Raw genomic sequence first — 23,535 nt, 5'->3', positions numbered from 1 at the left:
ACTGAAATATCAAAAGGTATTTTAACACAGTGGTAAAATGTTTAGTCTCTGAGGTCAGGTGATCTACATTGGACTCTTGTTTCAGCTACTTACTAGCTGTATGATCTTGAACAATTTCTTAAATTCTATAATCCTAAATTTCCTCATTGCCAAAATGTGGAAAAATATTACCTAATTTATAAAGCACATAGTGCCTGGTGCATAGTGCGTGCTTAATATGTGGTAACTGCATCTGCTGTTCTATTATAAACAAACTAGAGGCCCAGTGCACAAAAATTTGTGCACTTGGGAGGTTTCCCTTAGACCGGCCTGCACCCTCTCACAATCCGGGACCCCTCGGGTAGGGTCCCTAGGCCTGGCCTGAGATCAGGGCCTATCAGGGCTTTCCTTCCCTGGGCTACAGGCAGCTGGCCTCACCCCCACCGCTGCCACTGCTTGCCATCTGTGCAGCGCTGTCCCCTCTCCCCTGCCACCAGTGGCCTCCCTCTGCAGGCAACAGGCTGAGGTGCAATGGCTTGGCTGGCCTGGGCCTCCCTCTTTCTTTGCTGGGGGGTGGGGCCAGCCCTGCAAGGGGCTGTTTGCCTACCTGATCGCCCCTAACTGCTCGCCTACCTACCTGATCACCCCTAACTACTGGTCTGCCTACCTGATCATCCCTAACCACTCTGCCTGCCTGCCTGATTGCCCCTAACTGCTTGCTTGGGGGGTGGGGCCAGCCCAGCGAGGGGCTATCTGCCTACCTGATCACCCTAACCTCTGGTCTGCCTACCTGATCACCCCTAACCCCCTCTGCCTGCCTGCCTGATTGCCCCTAACCACTTGCTTGGGGGCAGGGCCAGCCCTTCGAGGGGCTGTCTGCCTACCTGATCTCCCCTAACCGCTTGCCTGCCTACCTGATTGCCCCTAACTGCTTGCTTGGGGGCAGGGCAAGGCCTGCGAGGGGCTGTCTGCCTACTTGATCTCCCCTAACCACTTGCCTGCCTACCTGATCACCCCTAACCACTGGTCTGTCTACCTGATCACCCCTAACTGCTGGTCTACCTACCTGATCACCCCCAATCACTCTACCTGTCTACCTGATTGCCCCTAACCATTTGCTTGGGGGCAGGGCCAGCCCTGCGAGGGGCTGTCTGCCTACTTGATCTCCCCTAACCACTTGCCTGCCTACCTGATCACCCCTAACCACTGGTCTGCCTACCTGATCACCCCTAATCACTCTGCCTGCCTGCCTGATTGCCCCTAACCACTTGTTTGAAGGCGGGCCCAGCACTGACTTCTGGTTGGTCAGCCTCCGGTCATTACTGGTCATTACGACCCAGGGTTTTTATATATTAGGATTGCCTTGAAATGCTTATGAGTATTTCAAGTTTTTTCCTCTCCCTCTGTCTCATAGCAAAGAAATGCACTTCCATAGCACCTACTTTAAGCATCTGTAAAGATTACTAAAGTTAAATATTTTCCTGGCTGTCCCTCTGACTAGTTTTATAACTTTACTTAATATATTCCTGGTGATTAAATGTTTACTATAGTGTCACTATAGTGATCTGTTACGTACAAAGCAATATAAGAATAATGGCCAAAACGAGGGATAGAGTCTATTTACATTTTGTGACTATAGAGAAAGAGGACATCAGTGGTATTGAGATAGAAAAACAGGACTAGGTAGGCAGTCAGGGACAGGGACCACGTGGAGGCAAACAAAGGACCTAGAACTAGCTAGGTGGAACCCGGCTGGGAGGGAACAGTGCTGTCACTCCAGAACCTGAAGTGGCAGTCCTCAATTAGGTCCTCCCACAGGTGGGAACTTGAACGTTGATATAATTGGATATTGCCAAAAATCCTTGAAGGGACCAATCAAAAGCTAGCAGATGAGGGCGTGTGCTGGGGGGGTGGAAGCAGGCTGGGAGAGGTCAATGGGGGGAAAAGGAGACATATATAATACTTTCAACAATAAAGAATTTAATTTAAGCCCTAACTGGTTTGGCTCAGTGGATAGAGCGTCGGCCTGCGGACTCAAGGGTCCCAGGTTTGATTCTGGTCAGGGGCATGTATGTACCTTAGTTGCGGGCACATCCCCAGGAGGGGTTGTGCAGGAGGCAGCTGATTGATGTTTCTCTCTCATTGATGTTTCAAACTCTCTATCCCTCTCCCTTCCTCTCTGTAAGAAAATCAATAAAGTATATATTTTTTTAAAAATTTAAAAAATAAAAAAAGTCTTTCTTCCCTTTGGGGGGGGGGGGGGGAAAGCTAGCAGAGTATATGAATATCCCCTAGACAAAGAGCTTAAGCAGATAACCCATTTTGAGTCCCCTTCCTGCAGCTGGAAGTTCGTATATCCCCCACCTCAAACCCAAAGCTTTGCTCCCCCGCCCAATAAATTTTGTTTTCTTCCCATCATTTTTGTCCGTGAATCCATTCTTTGGTTTTACAAGACAAAGAGCTTGGACCCGACCATATTTTGGGTTTCAGTATGAGCTCTGATCAGAAAAGTTCTGTGACACTGAGAGGTCTGAGCTCTTACAGGTTGTGAATAGGTAAGAATGACAGGTCCAGTGGGTCTCCAACTTTGGCACCATCACATCAGAATCCTCTGGAGGGGATGTTCAAACCCACTGCGGGGCCCTACCACCAGAGCTTTTGCTTCACTAGGTCTGGAAGGACCTGAAAATTTGCATTTCTAACAAGTTCTTAGAGACCACACTTTGAGAACCCACTGCTCTACAGGGAACCAAGAGCAGAATCACATGCTTTGGTTGAGGAAAGAGCATGAACTACACAGGGGCAATGAGATGAGTCAGCTTCAGATGCTGAGTTTGTTGAGGAGAATAATAGCAGGAAATAAGCAAGCAGTAAGGCATGAAGTTGGAGAGAACAAACAGAATAACCAAATGGAAAAAGAGAAGGAGTCCAGAATTCTCTTTAATTACCTCAAGGAATACTAAAATTAAAAAATTTCTTGAACTGTTAAATTCTTAGATTATAAGCAGTATCATGTAATTTCTCTAAAATATTCTGACAGCAGCCTTGAAATAAGTTAAAAGTAAAATTAATTTATCATTGTCTCAAAAAAGTTTAAAATGCTAAAATTTATTAAACATTTATTAAGATATCTAAAACACAGTATTAGATTCCAAAAAATAACTTAAAAAAAAAAACCCTAGCAGTTGGAGTATGAACAAATGGCATCACAATCCAAGAGTCTTGTTAACAATATCAGAAAAAAGAATCTATTTTTTCATAAAGCATTTACAAAAAGTTTTAAAGTCTAATAGCTATATTGTGAAATCCTTAGTTACTTTTTGAATTTTTACCTCACTTTCTTTACTCACAGTAACCATAACAAATACCAGTTTAGAAAATATGGGTTCCTTTTTCTTTTTTAATTACCAAGATTAAATATTAATAATATTGTCTACTGTTAAAGATAATTTAAATCTGAGACATCAAATTGACAATTATATCTTGAAATTTAATAATTTTATCTTGACATTTTCTTCTTATCAGTTTTTTTTAATTTAAATTTATTGGGGTGACATTGGTTAATAAGATAATATAGGTTTCATTTCAATGTACATTTCTATGATACATGATCAGTATATTGCATTGTATGCCTACCAAAGTCATATCATATAGGTTACCACCATATATTTGGTGCCCTTAACCCTTTACTACCCCACCACCCCACTTGACTCTGGTAACCAGTATACTGTTGTCTGTGATTATGAGTTTCAGTTTTATATCCCACATGAGTGAAATCAAATGGTTCTTAGCTTTATCTGACTGACTTATTTTGTTTAGCATGATATTCTCAGGGTCCATCCATATTTCATCTTTTCTTATGGCTGAGTAGTATTCCTTTGTATATGCACAACATCTTCTTTACCCAATTATCTATTGAAAGACACGTTGATTGTTTCCATGTCTTGATCACCATGAATCATAATGCTGCAATGCACATAGGGGTGCACATATCTTTGCAAATAAATGTTTTCAATTTGGGGGGAGAGATACCCATAAGAGGGATTGCTGGGTCATATAGTTAACTCTATTCTTAATTTTTTGAGGAATCTCCATACTGTGTTCCATAGTGTCTGTACCAGTTTACATTCCCACCAGCAGTGAATGTGGGTTCCTTTTCTCCACACCCTCTCCAACACTTATTTCCAGTCTTGTTGATAACAGCCATTCTAACAGGTGTGAGGTGGTATCTCATTGTAGTTTTGATTTGCATTTCCCTAACAGCTGGTGAAGTCGAGCATCTTTTCATATATCTGTTGGCATTTGTATGTCTTCTTGGTCCTCTACCCATTTTTTAATTGAATTATTTGTTGTTTGGTGTTGAGCTGTATAAGTTCTTTATAAATTTTGGGTATTTTTCTACTTGACAACACATCTCTTTTATAATAGAGGTAGAACAGAAACAATGAACTTTAATTTAAACTATGCTGATATCTAACGAAATGATCACAATGTACCTAGCTAAATAATTTGGTTTATGGAAACTCCTCCACTTAAATAAGAAACACAAGAAAACACAGATGGAGGCTGTAGAATTGGCTTTCCAAGGACACGGACATAACCTAAAAGAGTATAGAGACTAGCACGGTTTCTTACTAACTGAGAAGCTATCGGAGCCTAATGGAAGACATGTCCCAACATGACACAGCACAGCTCCGCTCAAAGGTTTTTCTTCGACTCACATAAAAGCTTCCTGGAACTTAGGTTCACCAGCAGTACTCTCACTTCATATAGGCTCCTTTACCTTCTTTCTAGTATTTAGAAAGTACTGAAAAGATACATACCAATCTATTGACACTAGTTACCTAAGAGAAGGAAAATAGGGGTGGGAATGGATAGTCTTTCTCTTTTTACTCCCCATACTTGTGAATTTTATCTTTATAAAAACAGTACCATTATCAGTATGTGTATATATTGGAGTATACAATATATTCCACCGCTCCTCCACCTCAAAGTTCTGTATTACTATATTGGCACATACATACCCTTCAATCCTCTCTGTACAATACTGCAATCAAACAACAATCCTGCTTTTTTAGTCTCATATCTACATGTTAGCACATTTTAAGTGAGTAGGAAAAGTGCTAAAACAATCACAGATGATCATCCCAACAGGACACAACATTTCTTCAATTATGTTACCTGATCAGGAAAAAATTCTTGAAGAAATGGACCCAATAATATGATTCCTAATCCTTCTGGATCTAATTTATTCTTCATGAGATTTATACTGCGGGAGAGAAAAAACAACAAAACAGTGGATAACAAAGGAAAAAAAGCTTATTTTTCTTCTTTCATGATTAAATTACTGGTACTATAACACTTTGACTGCCAAAAATCTTAAGAACTGTTCTTTTTAGCCTCTTAATGACAAATACACAGGAATGACATCTGATTTGCCAAAACTTGGTTATTTTTAAACCAGAGTAATCTGTTACTATTTAGAATTTAAATTATGACGATGACTTTGGAATACTGTTCCTTATTAGGTAAAGTAATTTAAAAACTTAAGCTTCTAAGCACAGACTTATAATCCCCCAAAGGCAAATTCTCTTTACTTCATAGGTATGCCTAAATTTAACAATCAAATGAGGCATTTAACTTAAAAATGTTTATTTTAAGCTCAAGGAGAAAAAGAAACAGGGTCAAAAGGAAATGGTGCATCAAAAACATCTCCTAAAAAGCTTTCCAGAACCAATTGAGGTGGAGGCTTAAAATTCTTAGGCAATGTAACTTGAAGTTTAAAGAGGTAAGGTAATTCTCAAAGAGCTAAGATACAGTGAATTATAAGTGGTATGTCCTCGATTGTCCAGTAGCAGCCTAACTGGACATGCTGGTGTAGCCAAGGCTGGTGAAAGGTATTGTGTGTGATTAGAAAGAAGGCAGAGAAAAATCAGACTGCAGTTGGAAGGGTTTTTAAAATGAAAACTTTCTGAAAGAAAATTTTCATTCTCCATGTTATCTCCCAAACTATAAATGTCAAGTTAAATACGCCTTATTGTTAAACATGCAAAGGATGTGACATTTTAAAGGGTCTGAGTAAGAGCAGAAGGTTATGACATGAAACAAATGAAGGCAAGATCACACTGTATATAATCCATCTAATTTATTAATCCTAAATTTGGCCCTGTTAATTTATGGGCCATCACGTATTATAAACCATACCAAAATACAGAGTGAATAACTGAGTCTAATCTTTTAGCTACTTCTAGAAAGACAATCTGACTAAATTATACTAACTTTATAATTCAAGGTATGCTATGTATTTTAAGGAAACAAGAAAAATTAAATAATCTATGTAAGAATTGGAAAAAAAAATCACTTTTTCTTTTTCCTCCTTCCTGTTGTAAGAATTATCAGTAACCAAAAATACCTGAGTTCAATTCTCTTTTGCAAATTAGGGCAATGAAAACAAGATGATCTCCATTTGGAAATCAGTTTAGAGGAAGTACATTAATTACTATTATTCCATTTATTGGACTAATTCAATTGTTTTAAGTTGGAAACAGCAATTGTGTCTGTTAAGAATGGGTAACATCATAGCTATAAGTAGTAAGACTCAGATATTAATTCAGATGTGATTAGTTTGTAAATGTATATATGCAGTTCATACTTTCAAGAAAACACACCTGATTTATTTCAAAACAAAATATGGTCAAGTTTTAAAAACTATGTGCATCAATATATTTTACATTGTTTTTGCTGAATCCTTTCCTTAAATGTTTTGTAAGCTAAAGTTTGTTCATTGCCAAACATATTTTTCCGAAGAAAAATAACTTATGCAGGTAAAACAAAAGTTAGTGTACATCGTGAAAAAAAGTTAGTGATCTTTATTTTATTTCTATATTTGATCAAGATATGTATCCACTTAAGAGAGATTTTCTCATGCATAATAAAGATCCCAAGTTTATGGAAGTGATAGATGTAGCAAATGTGCAAATATAACAGTGAGACTGAAGACAGTGACATAATATTAATGTTAGTCCATACTTCAATACTCTCAGTATTGAAAAACTGTATTCTGTGATATTCTGTGTCTCTTACAAGGTTTCGGCTCAGTTAATTTAACCCTCTATATGCCATAAGCATCTATAGACGCAAGTATGGTTTCCGTTTTGGATGCATGGCAGTTAACTGGTTAATCACATAGAGATGTCCAAAGGCTAGCAATACAGATATTATACAGACTTGTCACAACTTTCACTGAAGCTACTAAAGATATGAGCAAAAAATTTTTTAAATGGAAAAGGTTTCAGTGAGAAAAAGACATATTTAGTTTGTTTAAAAATGACATTTATACTTTAGCACGTTTTCAGCAGGGTAAGTGTATAGTAGGAATAGTGGGAAGGAAAGCTCATTTCTAATATGTCAAGTTTGTGCTAAAATACTGATTAGTCTGATTTATTCCTAAATCTTTGCTTTATATAAAGTACTATGCTTTATATATGCAGCTTTCGATTTTTTTAAAAAAAGCAAAACTGTGTATATTTTAAATTAAATGGAATTTTTGAGTTAAATAATACTTCCTATTTACTTACTATTCAGGATCTGAAACAAGGTCCAACGCTTTCATCACATCTTCTAGAAGTGAATCAGGTATGAATCCATTATCTGGGGGGGGAATGGGAACAACATGGAATATGAGTTTACTTCAATAAATGCTATTACTGCTGATCAGATTCCAGTGAAAAATCATATAAAATGTATGTAAATAGTTCAGAACAGCTTATTAAGGTTATTTAGGTACAATGCCTATTATTATTAGACATTCTCTTATATTAGTTTTCTGGGGCACAAAGGTAAAGATTCATTTTCAAGGTTAGTTTCTGAGAACTTGAAAGAAACCTTAAAGCCAAATTGCTTCTTAAAACAGGCTTACAAATTTAAATGCTAGAAGTTTGTTTCTACTTATAACAAATACTTAGTAATTGGGTACATCTTTCAACTAACAATGTGGACCTTTAAATTTCCTTTAAGAAATCAAGTTAAAATAATTCTTTATCTTCAATATATTCCTTTCATCACAATGTTATTTAACTTTTTGAAGAACGTTAATGCTTCACTGATATTTAGAAAACTGACAATATAAGAACAAGAAAAGATATCCTTATAACAGCCTTGATTTAAATAAAAGCTGTAGATTTAATGGGAAAAAATTAGAAGTTGAAGTGCAGAGTAGAATCAAATGTCGATAAAGACTAGCTTAAGGAAAACAATCCTTTTCTTGGGCTTGATAAGGAAACAGCACTAGCAAATGGCCCAAACTCTAATGATGCAACAGAATGTGACACACACAAAAAGCTTGCAGGACAGTGTGAAATAACAGTAGTTTTAAACAAACAAGTTGCTTATTCCCTTAAATGTACAGTGACCGAGTTCTTCTACCCATTCACTCATTCCTGAAGACTGTCTCAGCTTTAAATAAACTTCTCACACAATATCCTTTTCAGGGATTAGACACTTTTAAAAAAATCATGTCATGGAGAGCACGATGTCCAAAGCCCTGCTTCCACACTCAAATAACAGAATCAAGTGCAGCTGCTTTCAGGGTGCGGCATGTGCTCTGTCTCTATCAGAAAGGAGTCAAGTAGTTATGACTTTAAAATGGTGTTTTCTTAAACTTCCTAAGTAGATGGTTATCCATTTGAAGATAGACTGACCTTGACTAAAAGGCTAAGTAAAGTTCATTGAGGATAATTAAATGAATTTTAAAAAGTGAAGGTTTAGAATAATTCCAACTTGTCAAGTTACTGGTAGTTCGAGGTAGAGCAAATAAAGAACTTGTTCTCTGTAAGCCTAACTTTGATGAGTTTGAAACGTAGAAAAAATATATATATTTGTTTTGCTTAGTTAAGTCACAGCCAAAAGTTCAGCATCTCTGAATGCAAAACAGGCTTCATTTGGCCACTCACAGGCAGGAACAGTATCTACAACAGTTTCTGTGCTTGTGGGCTATCATGTGGATCCCCTTGACTTGACAGAAGCCGTGGAATTATCCTGATCTCCAGGAGCACTGAATGGCACAGCCTTATCTATTCTTGCCATAGCACAAGACTCAGTCCCCTCTCCCCCAGAAAGAGCTAATTGGCTGGATAAAGACACAAACAACAGCTAGGAAAACAACAAAGTGCTCTTCTTAACTCAAACACAACCTCAAGCTTAAATATCCCAACACATTTTTAAGGTACGTATGAGATTTACAACTTGTAAACACTTTCTGGAGTACAACAATAACTATAATAAGTCAGTGAGTACATTTTGTACATACAGTATTTTAAAACTAGAGATTGTAATATAAATTTCTCAATACCTCAAAGACTTTAACCCACAATTGAAAGAGGAGATCTGGAAACTGCTTATCTCTTTGAAACATTTATTTTGGCATTACTTTATTCTTTAATCATACCTATCAAGAAAAATTCTTGATACAATTCTTGAAAAAGAACAGAACCATTAAGTCTAAAACCAGATGAAACTAGAATTTAGTCAACTGATTCCTTAGAGAGTATGGAAATACAGACACAATGATGATAAAGACCTCAATACACGGAAAAAAGCAGCAGAGGAAATCTAGAATACAATTGGTTGACTAGTCAGCACACCGAAAAAGTAGAACTTGAATGCATGGGTAAGAACTTAAATACATTAATATAAAAAGGACTTTTATAAGCTTGAAAGCTTAGAGGAATTGGGGGCCCTGAAATGGGGAGAACTAAAGAAGGCACAGCAATTGTGATGGTAAGCAACTACTGTATAAATATTAGAATACAGTTAAATTGTGTTTTAAAACATTTGAAAAAGATGAAAAAAGCTGTTTGTTTAAAAATAGGTTTTTTGGTGTGTGTTTTTAAATAAGCAAACAGATTGCAAAAAGGGCCAAGCTCCTAGAGGTTGAGAGTAGAAATAGCTCAGTGCAAAGGAGTAGTGATGCAGGGGAGTGAGAATTAGTTAGGTGAGTTTGTAATTTCCTGGGTAAAAGAACCATTTCATAACTGCAGAAATCAGAGCTCAATTTTACAGAGAAAGAAGTACCGGTCGTAGTTTCCGTGCTGAAAGATTAGGGAATATAAGGAAGAGCCTGAAGGGGGAGCCTGTCAAATCCGTTTTAACTGGGACACTAGCTAAACTGGGTGCTGCAGGTAGAAAGCAAATGTCAGGAATTAACGAAGGGCAAGACACAACTTGTGAAGAGGCTGGGGGAGGGGGGAAACATTTGAGACGGTAACATTTCCAAACAACTATAAGTGAGAGAGAGTCAAGCTTCTTGGGAATAGAAAAGAAAATCAAGAGCTAGTTAGGGAGAACTTAATGCCACTTTAGTCAAATAATTAATAGTTACATATTTACTAAATGTTATATTATACTTTATGTATTATTTTAAAATTTTAATAACATATATGTGACTTTTGCCCCTAGGCAAAGTTAAGATATTTTCATATTTCAGCTCAGAGGGAAGGTAGGGGAGGGTGGGGGTAAGGGGGAGAGATCAACCAAAGGACTGTATGCATGCTTATAAGCCTAACCAATGGACACAGACACCAGGGGAATGAGGGCATGAGTATGTGTGTGGGTGTGGAGAGGTTATAGGGGGATAAGGACACATATGTAATACCTTAATCAATAAAAAAATAAAAAAGGAGTATAGAGAAAGAGATGTATCATTTAAAAGGAACAGAAAAGACTGAATTAAACAAAAGGCAATCCTATATAATAAAGAGCTAATATGTAAACGGTCGTCGCACCCTCGTGCCCTCGCGCTGGGGCTGAGGGACCTGAGGCCGCGCCCCCCGCCAAGGGCCTGGGGACCTGAGACTGCGCCCCCCAACCCGGAGGGGCTTGACGGGGGACCTGAGGCTGTGTCCCGCCCACCCCCCTCCGGCAGGGCTTGATGGGGGAACTGAAGCTGTGCTCCCCACCCGTTGCCAGGCCGGGGGACCTGAGACTGCACCCCCTGCCCTGCGGGACCTGACAGATGTGGGGCCATCCGGGTCTGGGTCTCACGCAATTTCAAGGTATGCACGCGCGGGTGGGTGGGCGAGGACTTGACTCTGGGTCCCGCGGCGTGCACCAGACTCTGACAGGAGGAAGATTTTCATATACATTTTACTAATTTTCTTTCATCTCTGACACTTCTATTATAGAGAAAGGGCAAATAGCAATATTAATATATTTCCTCTAATTAATTCCCTTTTAATGTGCATTAATTTCATGCACCGGGCTACTAGTTTCTAGATAATGTCTAAGGATTTTTATAATTGAAACAATCTATAAGTAAAATTATTCTTCTTGTTGTTATTAATCCTCACCTGAGAATTTATTTTTCCATTGATTTTCAGAGATAGTAGAAGGGAGGAAGGGAGACAGAGGGGGAGAGAAACATCGACGTGAGAGACACACATCGATTGGTTGCCTCCTGCACATGCCCCGACCAGGGCTGGAGATCGAACCTGCAATCCTTTGGTGTATAGGCTGACACTCCAATAACTGAGCCACACCAGCCAGAGTGTAAACTTATTCTTAAAGATTAAAAAATACAGCACAATCAAATCATTCAGATAAAACATGGCTCTCACTATATTTTAGCCACTTTAAAAATAGTATTTAAGGGGCTCCTTTTATTTTTTTTTATTTTTTTTTAAATATATTTTATTGATTTTTCACAGAGAGGAAGGGAGAGGGATAGAGAGCTAGAAACATCGATGAGAGAGAGACATCGACCAGCTGCCTCCTGCACACCCCCCACCGGGGGATGTGCCCGCAACCAAGGTACATGCCCTTGACCGGAATCGAACCTGGGACCTTCCAGTCCGCAGACCGACGCTCTATCCACTGAGCCAAACCGGTTTCGGCAGGGGCTCCTTTTAAATTAAACTATGTATTCCTGGCTCAAATAGGGTTGCCCCTTTATATGTAATTCTACCTAGGGGGAGAGTATAAATAAGAAAAAAGAAAACAAATTTTAAAAACCCATTAGGTGTAAACCTGTGAAAACCTGGGTCTATTTCAAATTCCATCCTGTGGCTTTGGACATTACTGAATAATTACTGGCACTGCAGTGACACCTGCCTTCAGGGGACCCAGTCACTGATGTGCCCTGATCTCAGGGATGGGGCACCACAGCACCTTACCATACCTGGGTGGGAGCTGACATTGCTCTGTGCCCCACATCTGGCCCCAGATCTTGGTTTTGTCCCACTATTACCAGGACAATGTCTGCTGTGCCAAGCTCCACCCTCTGGGTCTTAAATTGCAACTGAACCATCACTGCTGGGCTGTGCTGCCACTGCTCTAAGCCCAGATCTGACATATGACCTTAGCAGACTAAAACTGGGGTCATGCTGTGCTGACCTACAACTGCCCCACTGGGACCAGAGATGAGACTTTGACCACCACCCCCAGGTGCTGCTACTGCATCCTGCCCTCGGTCCCCAATCTACCACTGCAACTTATCATCTCAAGACCTGGGCCACTGCTGTATCCCTGCATGCCGGCCAGAGTGAGGCCCCGAGACCCAAGTCCTAGTTCCATGGGAAACCTGGGCATACATGCACCCCCAGAGATCAGTCCAAAGCCGTATCAAGTACACCTGGGCCTCAGGACTCAGTCAATGTGGTAGTTCTGCATGCACCTGATTCTAGGACCTCTCTGAAACTGCTCTATGCCATCATGCAGGGCCAGGAGCCAAGGATTCTCTCTGTTAGAACTTCCTCCCATGAGAACAGGAAGGCCCAAGCAACTTTCACTTCTGAGGATCCCAATAGCCCTAACTGCCTCTGCGCTACACAGGGCCTCTGAAGTATCCACCAACAGAAGATCCTTGCAGTATAGCCAATGTGAACCTCAGCCAATGGAGCTATACAATGACTACACCACTGTGCCATCTCAAGACCAAAGATGCTGATTCCCACCCAGCTGGCACCTCTGAAGCCACCTCCAGGGAAAAGACTTTCCCCACTGAAGCCAGTCCAAAAAGGCTATAAAAAGTGACTGCAACCTCAAGCGCTCAAACATCAATGAAAACTTATCAGAAATACACAAAAAAAAGCAAGGGGCATGATACCACCAAAGGAAGACAATAATTTTCCACACAAAAAAGGCCCTAAAGAAATGGGAGATTTGCTAGTTATTTAAAAGAGATTTCAAAATAGTTATTTTAAGGAAGCTTAGTGAGATTCAAGAGAAAAAATATGGACAACTCAATGGTCTTCAAATAGATGAACAAAACAAGAAGTTTAACGAAGAAATAGAAGTTATAATAAAGAACTAAACAGAAATTCTCAAGCTTCAGAATACAGGGAATGAAATTGTGGGGGACCACAGAGAATAAGCATATCTGTATTATGGGAGTCTTGGAAAAGAGGGATAAAGGAACAGAAAACTTACTTAAAGCAATAATGAATGAAAACGTCCCAAATTTGGGGAGAGATATGACCATCCAAGTATAGGAAACTCAAAGATCCCCAAAGATATTCAACACAGAGACCCCAAGACATTATCAAGCTCTCACAAATCAAAGACAAACAGAATTTCACAAGCAGAAAGAGAAAATATTCATCACATACAAAGGAATCTTGATAAAATTACAAGCAGATTTCTCAGCAGAAACCTTACAGGCCTGGAGAGACAGGGATAATAAATATTCAAAGTGTTCAAATCAAATAATTGTCAACCAAGAATTCTCTATCCAGGTAAGTTGTCATTCAGAAATGAAGGTAGCATAAAGACTTTTGAGACAAACAAAAGCTGAGGATATTTATAAAAATGAGACCTGCCCTATACTAACGATAATTCTATAAGCTGAAAAAAGGGACACAAATTAGTAACATGAAAATATAAAATTCACTGGTCAAGTTGAATATATAGTCAAATTCAAAACTCTCTATTTTGAGGGATTAAGTTGGGATATTTATGTCAAAGAACTAGAAAGAGACAAACAATGAATCCAGAATTAGTAGAAAGAAAAAAAGAACAAAGATCAGAAGAGAAATAGATATAATAGAGACTAAATAGACAATAGAAAAGAGTAATGAAATTTAAGAGCTGGATTTTAAAAGTATAATTGATAAACCTTTAGCTAGACTCACCTAGTAAGAAGATTCATAATAATAAAATCAGAAATGAAAGAGCATACAATATAACTGACACCACAAAAATCATGAGAGTACCATGAATAATTACATACCAACAAAACTGACAATCTAGAAGAATCAAATAAACCTTAGAAACACACAAATTACCAGAATTGAATCATGAAGAAATAGAAAATCAGAACAGATATACTAGTAAAGAAGACTGAATCAGTTATCAAATACCTCCCAACCAACAAATGTCCAAGAACAGATGGCCTCACTGGCATATTCTGCCAAACATTTAAAGAAAAATTAACACCAATCCTTCTCAAACTCTTCCAAAAAACAGAATAGGAGAGAATGCTTCCAAATTCATGTTATGAGGGCACCATTATCCTGATACCAAAAACAGACAAGGATACCACAAGAAAAGAAAATTTCAGGACAATATCCCAATGAACATAGTTGCAAAAAACCTCAACAAGATATTAACAATCCAAATTTAACAATACATTATTTTAAAAAATCATATATCATGGTCAAGTGTGATTTATTTCAGAGATGCAAAGATGGTTCAAAATCTACAAATCAATCCATGTAATACAGCACATTAACAAAATGAAGTCTAAAAATGATCCTCTTACTAGAAGCAGAAAAAGAATTTGACAAAATTCCACATTCGTTTATGATAAAAACTGTCAACAAAGTGGGTATAGCGGGAATGTACCTCAAAATAATAAAGGCCTTATATTATAAACCCAAAGCTATTACCAGACTCAAGGGTGAAGAGCTGCAAGCATTTCAAAACTTTAAGATCAGGAATAAGATAAGGGTATCCACCCTTGCCAGTTTTATTCAACATAATATTGGAAGTCCTATACACAACAGTTAAGAAAAAGAAAAAAGTGCAATAAAAGGCATCCAAATCAGAAAGAAAAAGTAACACTGTTCCAATTTGCAAAATGACATCTATATATATAAAAGCCAAGTGACCAGAACAACGGAACAACCATAATGACCAGTTTCTATGATGTGCACTGCAGCAGCCAACTGGCCCGATTGGGGCAACTATCACTGCCCCCCAACCTCCTGCGGCCCCACCCCCCAGCCGGCCCAGCCCCTGATCAGTCCCTCCACCCTGATCGGGGGTGAGGCTGGCCGGCCAACCACCAGCGGCTCTACCTCCCACCCCACTGGCCTGGCCCCGATTGGTCCCCATTGGGGCAGGCCAGCTGGACCCCACTGGTGCACAAATTCGTGTACCGGGCCTATTCTTGTACTATTATATACTAGAGGCCCGATGCACAAAATTCGTGCAAGAGTAGGCCTTCCTTCCCCTGGCTGCTGGCACCGGCTTCCCTCTGGCACCCAGGACCCGGACTTCCCTCTGGCACCCGGGACCCAGGCTTCCCTCACAGCCCCAGTGTCATCTGGAAGGTCGTCTGGTATAATTAGCATATTAAGCTTTTATTATTATAGATAGGAAGGCCTGAAGACTCTACCAAAAAAAACAAAAAAAAACAACACACCACCTGTTAGAATAAACAAATTCAAAACTTGCAGTATACAAGATCAATATACAAATATCTCTTGCATTTCTATAAACTGATAAAAAGAGAGAAATAAAAGTAGACCCCCTTTACCATTGTTTAAAAAATAATAAAATACCTAGGAATAAAGTCAACCAAGGAGGTAAAAGACCTAGACACTGAAAACTATGAAACACTGATAAAAGAAACAGAAGAAGACACAAATAATGGAAAGCTCATGGACTGAAAGAATTAATTGAGTTAAAATGTTCATACTACCCAAAGAGATCTCCAGATTCAATGAAATCCCTATAAAGATCCGAAGCATTTTTCATAGAAATAAAACAAGCAATCCTAACATATGTATGGTACCACAAAAAAACCCAAATATCCAAAGTAATATTGAGAAAGAAGAACAAAGCTGGAGGCATCACATTCCCTGTTTTTGAACTATATTACAGAGATATAGTAATCAAAACAGTATAGTATTGGTATAAAAACACATATATCAATGGAACAGAATAGAGACAGGGTCTTCAATAAATGGTGTTGGGAAAATTGGGCAGGTATATGCAAGAAAAAAAAAAAGAAAGAAAGAAACTAGACCACCAACCTACACCACACATGAGAATAAACTCAAAATGGATAAAAGACTTAAATGGAAGTCATGAAACCATAAAAATGCTAGAAAAAAACATAGGCAGGCAAAATATCAGACACCTCACATAACAGAATTTTCACAGATACATTGCCTAAGGCAAAAGAAACAAAGGGAAAAATAAACAAATGGGACTACATCAAAATAAAAAGCTTTTGCATAGCAAAAGAAACCAGCATCAAATGAAAAGAGAACTTACTGTATGGGAGAACACATTCGCCAATGATACATCTGATAAGGGGTTAATTTCCAAATTATACAAAGAACTCATACAACTCAACACCAGTTAGACAAAGTGTAATTAAAAAAATGGGTGAAGGACCTGAATAGACACTTCTTCAAAGATGACATACAGATGGCCAAGAAACATCTGAAAAAATGCTCTAAGTCACTAATCCTCAGAGAGATTTGAATTAAAACAACAGTGAGGTACCATCAGTGATGGCTACCACCAACAAATCAACAAACAAGTACTAGTGAGGATGTGGAGAAAAAGGAACCCTAGTGCACTGCTGGTGGGAATGCAGACTGGTACAACTACTATGGAAAAGTGTGGATTTTCCTCAAAAAAATAAAAATGGAACTGCCATTTGACCCAGTGATCCCATTTCTAGGAATATATCCTAAGAAGCCAGTAACACCAATCAGAAAGAATATATGCACCCCAATGTTCAGAGCAGTGCTATTTAAAATAGCTAAATTCTGGAAAGAGCCCAAGTGCCCATCAATAGATGAATAAATTAAAAAACTGTGGTACATTTATACCATGGAATATTATGCAGCTGTAAAAAAAAGAAGGATTTCTTACCCTTTGAGATAGCATGGAGGAATCTGAAGAGTATTATACTAACTGAAATAACCCAGTCAGAGAAAGACAAGTATTACATGATCTCACTTATACGTGGAATCTAATTAACAAAATAAACTGATGTACAAAATAGGTCTAGAGACATTAAAGCATGCAACAGACTGAGATATTTCAGAGGAAAGGGGAGTGGGGGGGATGAGATTAACCAATAAACTTACATTCATATATGCATAACCCATGGATAAACAATAGTGTGGGGGAAGGCTTGGGGAGGGGACTGGACCAGGATGGAAGAGAGAGGATTAATGAAGGGGTGGGGGGAGGGAAGGGACATCTTTAATACTTTTAACAATAAAGATAAATTCAGGGGAAAATCTTCTTAAAAAAAAAAAACAACAGGAGACATACTAATGGCCAATAGGTTTATGAAAAGATGCTCATTAAATCTTCTTAAAAAAAAAAAAAAAACAGGAGACATACTAATGGCCAATAGGTTTATGAAAAGATGCTCAATATCACTAATTATCAGGAAAAGGCAAATCAAAATCACAGTGAGATATCAGTCCTCACCTGAAAGGCAGTTAGGATAGCTTTTATCAGAAAGATAAGAGATAAATGTTGGTAAGGATGTATAGAAAAAGAGAATCCTTATACACTATTGGTGGTAATGTAAAATAGTACATCCATTAAAGAAAACAGTATAAGGTTTCTCAAAAATTGAATTACTAAGTATATATCTGAAGGACTTCAAATCTGTAGTTTAAAGAGATATGTGCACACCCACAGTCACTACAGCTTTGTGATAGCCCAGATATAAAAACAACTTAACCCTACCAGACCGCTGTACCGATTTTTCGGTAATTTCCGAATCTGCCGCTATACTGCTGTACCTAATTTTCGGTACTTTGCGATATGGTAGGGTTAAGTGCCCATCAACGGATAAATGGATAAAGAAATGGGTTACAGAGGAGGTACTAAGATGGCGGCATAGGTAAACACCTAAACTTGCTGCCTCGCACAACCACATCAAAACTACAACTAAAAGACAAAATGGATATCATCCAGAACCATGGGAAGGCTGGCTGAGTAGAATTTATACAACTAGAAGGAAATAGAAAAGCACACTGAGACTGCGAGGACGTACAGAGGTGCAGAAGTGAAGTGCAGAGGTACGGAGGCACGCGCAGAAAAGGGCTGGCAACTGGGTACGCTGTTGTCTTTTGCAATCGGGAGGGAGCTACAAGCTCCCGACTGCTCTGAACTCAAGTTCTGGGCGAGACTCTGGGGACCCAGACTCATTCGGGGAGAAACTGGACTATCTGGCATCGGGCCGCAACATGAGGGAAGCTTTCTCTCAGAGGTGCTTACAGCGATTATTGTTCCTTCATGGTGCCACAGGACACAGACACCCAGGGGCCTCTTCGGGGCAGGGCTGACGGTCAGCCATTGCTATTTGCTCCGCTCTGGTGATTCCCTGAGACCATGCCCCAACCAATTTACAAGCCCACCAAGCTGTGCGCAGAGTTTTTTTGCATATGAATGGCCTGGCCTTTTGCAATCTAAAACCTAAAAAACTGCAGCTGGGTCAGAGAGCCCCAGAGCCTCCAAAAGAAGGCCCAAGGCTGGACAACAGCTTGCATTGCTTCACAGCTGGGCCTCATCTGGGCACCTCCAAACCTCAAACAAAGAGGAGGAATCTGCAGATCTCTCTGTAGCTCCTGCTGGGTGGCCTCAGCCAGTGGCTGACTTTGTACCTCCTTGGAGATCCAAGAGCCAGTGTACCCAATGGTAAGAGTGAGACCATTCAGATTACAACTCTTCACATCCATAAGAGACACACTCAGGGGGCAGACTCAGTGAGCGCCAAAGCCCCACTAAGCAAGTCTTGCCCCATAAGGGTGTTTCCAGAACGGAAGTTCTCCCATCGTAGACACAACTGATCCTCACAGCCAATAGGCCTGGAGGTCAATTCCTCCCAGTGATACCAACAGTAATCAAGACTTAACTACAAAAAGACTGTGCACACAGCTCACAAAGGGGTGCACCAAGAGTATCCACCTCAGGTAATTGGGGAGGCTGAGCCACTGGGCCCTATAGGACACCTAGCACACAAAGCCACTCTATCAACACATGGAAGCAGCCAAAGTGCGGAGACAAAGAAATAAGTCACAAATGAAAGAAATGGAGGAAAGCAAACTACTGGATATAGAGTTCAGAATCACGGTTAAAAGGTTACTCAAGAATCTTCTAGAAACCTCCAAGAAATTTAGTGAGACCCTCAAAGATATGAAAAAGGACCAACTAGAAATTAAGCATACACTGACTGAAATAAAAGATAATATACAGAGATCCAACAGCAGACTAGAGGATCACAAGAATCAAGTCAAAGATTTAAAATACAAAGAAGCAAAAAACACCCAACTGGAAAAGAAAAAAGAAAAAAGAATCCAAAAATATGAAGATAGTGTAAGGAGCCTCTGGGATAACTTCAAGCGTACCAACATCCGAATTATGGGGGTGCCAGAAGAAGAGAGAGAGCAAGATATCGAAAACCTATTTGAGGAAATAATGACAGAAAACTTCCCCTACCTGGTGAAAGAAATAGACTTACAAGTCCAGGAAGCACAGAGAACCCCAAACAAAAGGAATCCAAAGAGGACCACACCAAGACACATCATAATTAAAATGCCAAGGGCAAAAGACAAAGAGAGAATCTTAAAAGCAGCAAGAGAAAAACAGTTAGTTACCTACAAGGGAGTACCCATACGATTGTCAGCTGATTTCTCAACAGAAATGATGCAGGCCAGAAGGGAGTGGCAAGAAATATTCAAAGTGATGAGTAGCAAGAACCTACAACCAAGATTACTCTACCCAGCAAAGCTATCATTTAGAATTGAAGGTCAGATAAAGAGCTTCATAGATAAGAAAAAGCTAAAGGAGTTCATCACTGACAAACCAGTATTATATTAAATGCTGAAGGGTATTCTTTAAGAAGAGGAAGAAGAAGAAAAAGGTAAAGATAAAAATTATGAACAAAGTGACAAAAAATACATATCTATCAGCAAATGAATCTACAAATCAAGTGAATAAAAAATCTGATACAGAATAAACTGGTGAATATAATAGAATCAGGGGCATAGAAAGGAAGTGGACTGACAATTCTCGGGGGGAAGGGGATGTGGGGGGCGCGGGAAGAGACTGGACAAAAATCGTACACCTATGGATGAGGACAGTGGAGGGGGGGGATAAGGATGAGGGAGGTTCAAACCGGGTGGAGGGGAGCTATGAGGGGAAAAAAGAGGGTCAACTGTAATAATCTGAACAATAAAGATTTAAAAAAATGGATTACTCACAAGCACATGCACACACACACATTATTCAGGCAGGAGGAATAAGAAAATCTTGCCTTTTGTAACATAATGGAATTGGAGGGCATTATAATTGAAAGAAGTTAGATAAAGACAAATCTTGTACTTATATGTAGATTGAAAAAATAGTAGAATGGTGATTACCGGGGCCTGAGGGAGATAGGAGTGTTGTTTGAAAGTAGAAACTTGCAACTAATCCTATCTAATAAAAGAGTAATATGCAAATTGACCATACCTCCACTACACCCACAAGCCACACCCACCAGCCAATAAAGAGTGATATGCAAATTAACCCAACCAAGATGGCTGTAGACACGGAGCGAGCAGGAGGCTTGGGTTTCCCTGGCGAAGGAGGAAGCCAAGCTTTCCGCCCGCCCTGGCCTGCCCTAGCATCCACTCAAGGCTACAAAGTTTCAATTATAGAAGATAAATAAATCCCAGATACCAGGGCCTCCGCTTGGTTCACCGGGGGGCGTAGCTGGCCTGCAAACCACCACAGGCCCCTCGCCCAGGCCGCTCCATGCCCCAAGGGAATCCCCACCCTGATCTGGGACACCATTCAGGGCAAACCAGCTGGCCCCCACCCATGCACCAGGTCTATCCTATCTAATAAAAGAGTAATATGCAAATTGACCATCACTCCAACACATAAGATGGCTGCCCCTATATGGTCAAAGATCCTGCCCCCATGTGGACACAAGATGGCTGCCACAAGATGGCCAGCAGGGGAGAGACCAGGCCTGCAAGGGAGGGCAGTTGGGGACGATCAGGCCAGCAGGGGAGGGCAGTTAGGGGTGACCAGGCCAGCAGAGGAGGGAAGATGGGGGCGACCAGGCCTGCAATGGAAGGGCAGTTGGGGGGACCCAGGCCTGCAGGGGAGAAAGTTAGGGGTGACCAGGCCTGCAAGGGAGGGCAGTTAGGGGCAATCAGGCTGGCAGGGGAGCAGTTAGGCATCAATCAGGCTTGCAGGGGAGTGGTTAGGGGGTGATCATGCTGGCAGGCAGAAGCGGTTAGGGGCAATCAGGAAGGCACGCAGGTGAGCAGTTGGGAGCCAGCAGTCCTGGATTGTTGGAGGGATGTCCGACTGCCCGTTTAGGCCCGATCCTAATGGGATCGGGCCAAACGGGCAGTCGGACATCCCTCGAGGGGTCCCAGATTGGAGAGTGTGCAGGCTGGGCTGAGGAACACTCCCCCTGCCCCCGTGCACGAATATGTGCACCGGGCCTCTAGTAGAGAAATAAGTACTGGAGAGCTAATACATAGCATAGTTATTATGGTTAACAATACAGTTTTATAAATTTCAAAGTTGCTAAGAGAATAAACTTAATTGTTTATTACTATAAAACTATTAATTGTTCTCAGTATAAAAAAGAAATATTATGTGATATTATAGTGGTGTTAGCTAACACTACTGTAGCAATGATTTTGCAGTATATAAGTAAGTAAGAGCAACACGTTGTATAACTTGCACTTACAGACTGTTACATGTCAATTATATCTCACTTAAAAATATTCTGGAAGAGCTGTTTAATAAATAAATGGAAAAGCATGGACATCACTTAACTTTTCAAAGAGCTTTTTTAGAAGGTGGTATTCCCATTTGACACTGAGTATAAGGAATGAAGATTCAAGTAACCATAATTCAGTACCCTGAGAAACATGCAAACCTCATACCATGTCAGAACTTGATGAGCACTTATTTATCTCCTTTTTGTTTCCATTTTCACATTTTCCATTTAAAATGTTGAAGAAATGCAACCTGTTTCATTCAATAACCCAACAACTCTTGTGACTAAACCTCAGGTAAATATTAACCTATTTCAAGTATATAAAAATATGAAACACAGAATCAATGTATTTTTCAATAAAATAATAAAATCTTTTTTACCTTCTGGATCATAGGTTTGAAAAACTCTTCTGGCTTGTTCTGAAGGAGCCTCAGGGGCAACCAAAGCCATATCCTAAAAAGATAAAAAGCATGCTATTAACTAATTACAATACCATGACATTAAAAATATAGAAAACAAATACTAGGATAGGATAAAGAAATGATGATATTTGGAGGCAGAAGACTTCAAGTTATATTTATATCATAGAGTGGTGACTAAATAAATCACAAACTCTCTGGGCCTTAAAAATTGGAATAATTCTTCAACTATAGAGAACTGTTGTGAGAATGACATGCAAAGCTTTAAATAAAAACACTTAAAGTCTAATATTATATAGGTAATGACTATAAAAATGCAGTCTGCAAAAAATTAATGACATACATTTGCTTTACATTATAGTCCAAACAAGAAGAAATATTACTTAAATATAACTTAAAAAATAGTCTAGCTTTCAAATATTTGAAAATTAAATCCAGAGGTATATGCTAGAAAACAATTACATAGCAATGCATTTGAAATTTATTACTTTAGGGAACATCCTGTATCAAACCCAGCCACAGATGAACCATCAAGTTCTGCATGTCCAGAATTTTAAATTTTCTTATCTCCAAGGGAATACTGGAAAGGCAAAATTATTTTTTCCCATACAACTCATTCTCTCTCATGACTAATTTCTTTACACAGTAATCCATAATATAATTTACTAGAGGCCCAGTGCACAAAAGTCGTGCACGGGAAGGGTCCCTAGAGGCTGCTGGCCAGAGCCTCCGGCTGGGGCCTCCCTTCATTCTGTGCCACCCCCTGGTGGTCATCAGTGCTTGTCATAGCGAGCGATCGAACTCCCAGTCTCCCGGTAAAACTCCTGAGGGGACACTGTGCATATTAGGCTTTTATATATATAGATGATAAATAAACACAGTATTCAGTGTTATCTTGGATTCTTCACAAACCTTTACTCCACATATTTAAACTGTTAGGAAATTCTACTACTTAACTGACATGAATCCAGACTCTAGGTTCCAGAAGTTTTCCTGTATTCACAGCTTTAGTTTCAGGCTTTGTCTATAATTGTGTTCAAACCTCATTAGAGAGCAAGTTCTCAAGTATCCCTATTTACCATCTTGAATCTTTTTAAAGATGTTGCGGGTTACAAATAATAAATACAAATTAAAATGCTGTTCCTCTATAGCAGTGGT

The 23,535-nt window shown here is 39.5% G+C and overlaps 1 protein-coding gene across 8 annotated transcripts in view; it reads right to left on the bottom strand.

Annotated features, from left to right (window-relative positions):
* MINDY3 (MINDY lysine 48 deubiquitinase 3) overlaps positions 1-23,535 on the bottom strand; it is a 104,617-nt gene that overhangs the window by 6,187 nt on the left and 74,895 nt on the right. For all 8 annotated transcript variants that reach the window (XM_008150419.3, XM_028158887.2, XM_028158888.2 and 5 more), the window contains 3 exons: positions 22,339-22,411; positions 7,557-7,629; positions 5,161-5,248 (listed from right to left, as the gene is read on the bottom strand). In XM_008150419.3, the coding sequence (XP_008148641.1) occupies positions 5,161-5,248; positions 7,557-7,629; positions 22,339-22,411 (234 nt within the window). The remainder of the gene's footprint in view (positions 1-5,160; positions 5,249-7,556; positions 7,630-22,338; positions 22,412-23,535) is intronic.

Source organism: Eptesicus fuscus, chromosome 5 (assembly GCF_027574615.1).
Source record: "Eptesicus fuscus isolate TK198812 chromosome 5, DD_ASM_mEF_20220401, whole genome shotgun sequence".
Taxonomy (NCBI): Eukaryota; Metazoa; Chordata; class Mammalia; order Chiroptera; family Vespertilionidae; genus Eptesicus; species Eptesicus fuscus.
The sequence above is the reverse complement of the archived record's forward strand: the minus strand, read 5'-3'. Positions and strand labels throughout refer to the sequence as shown.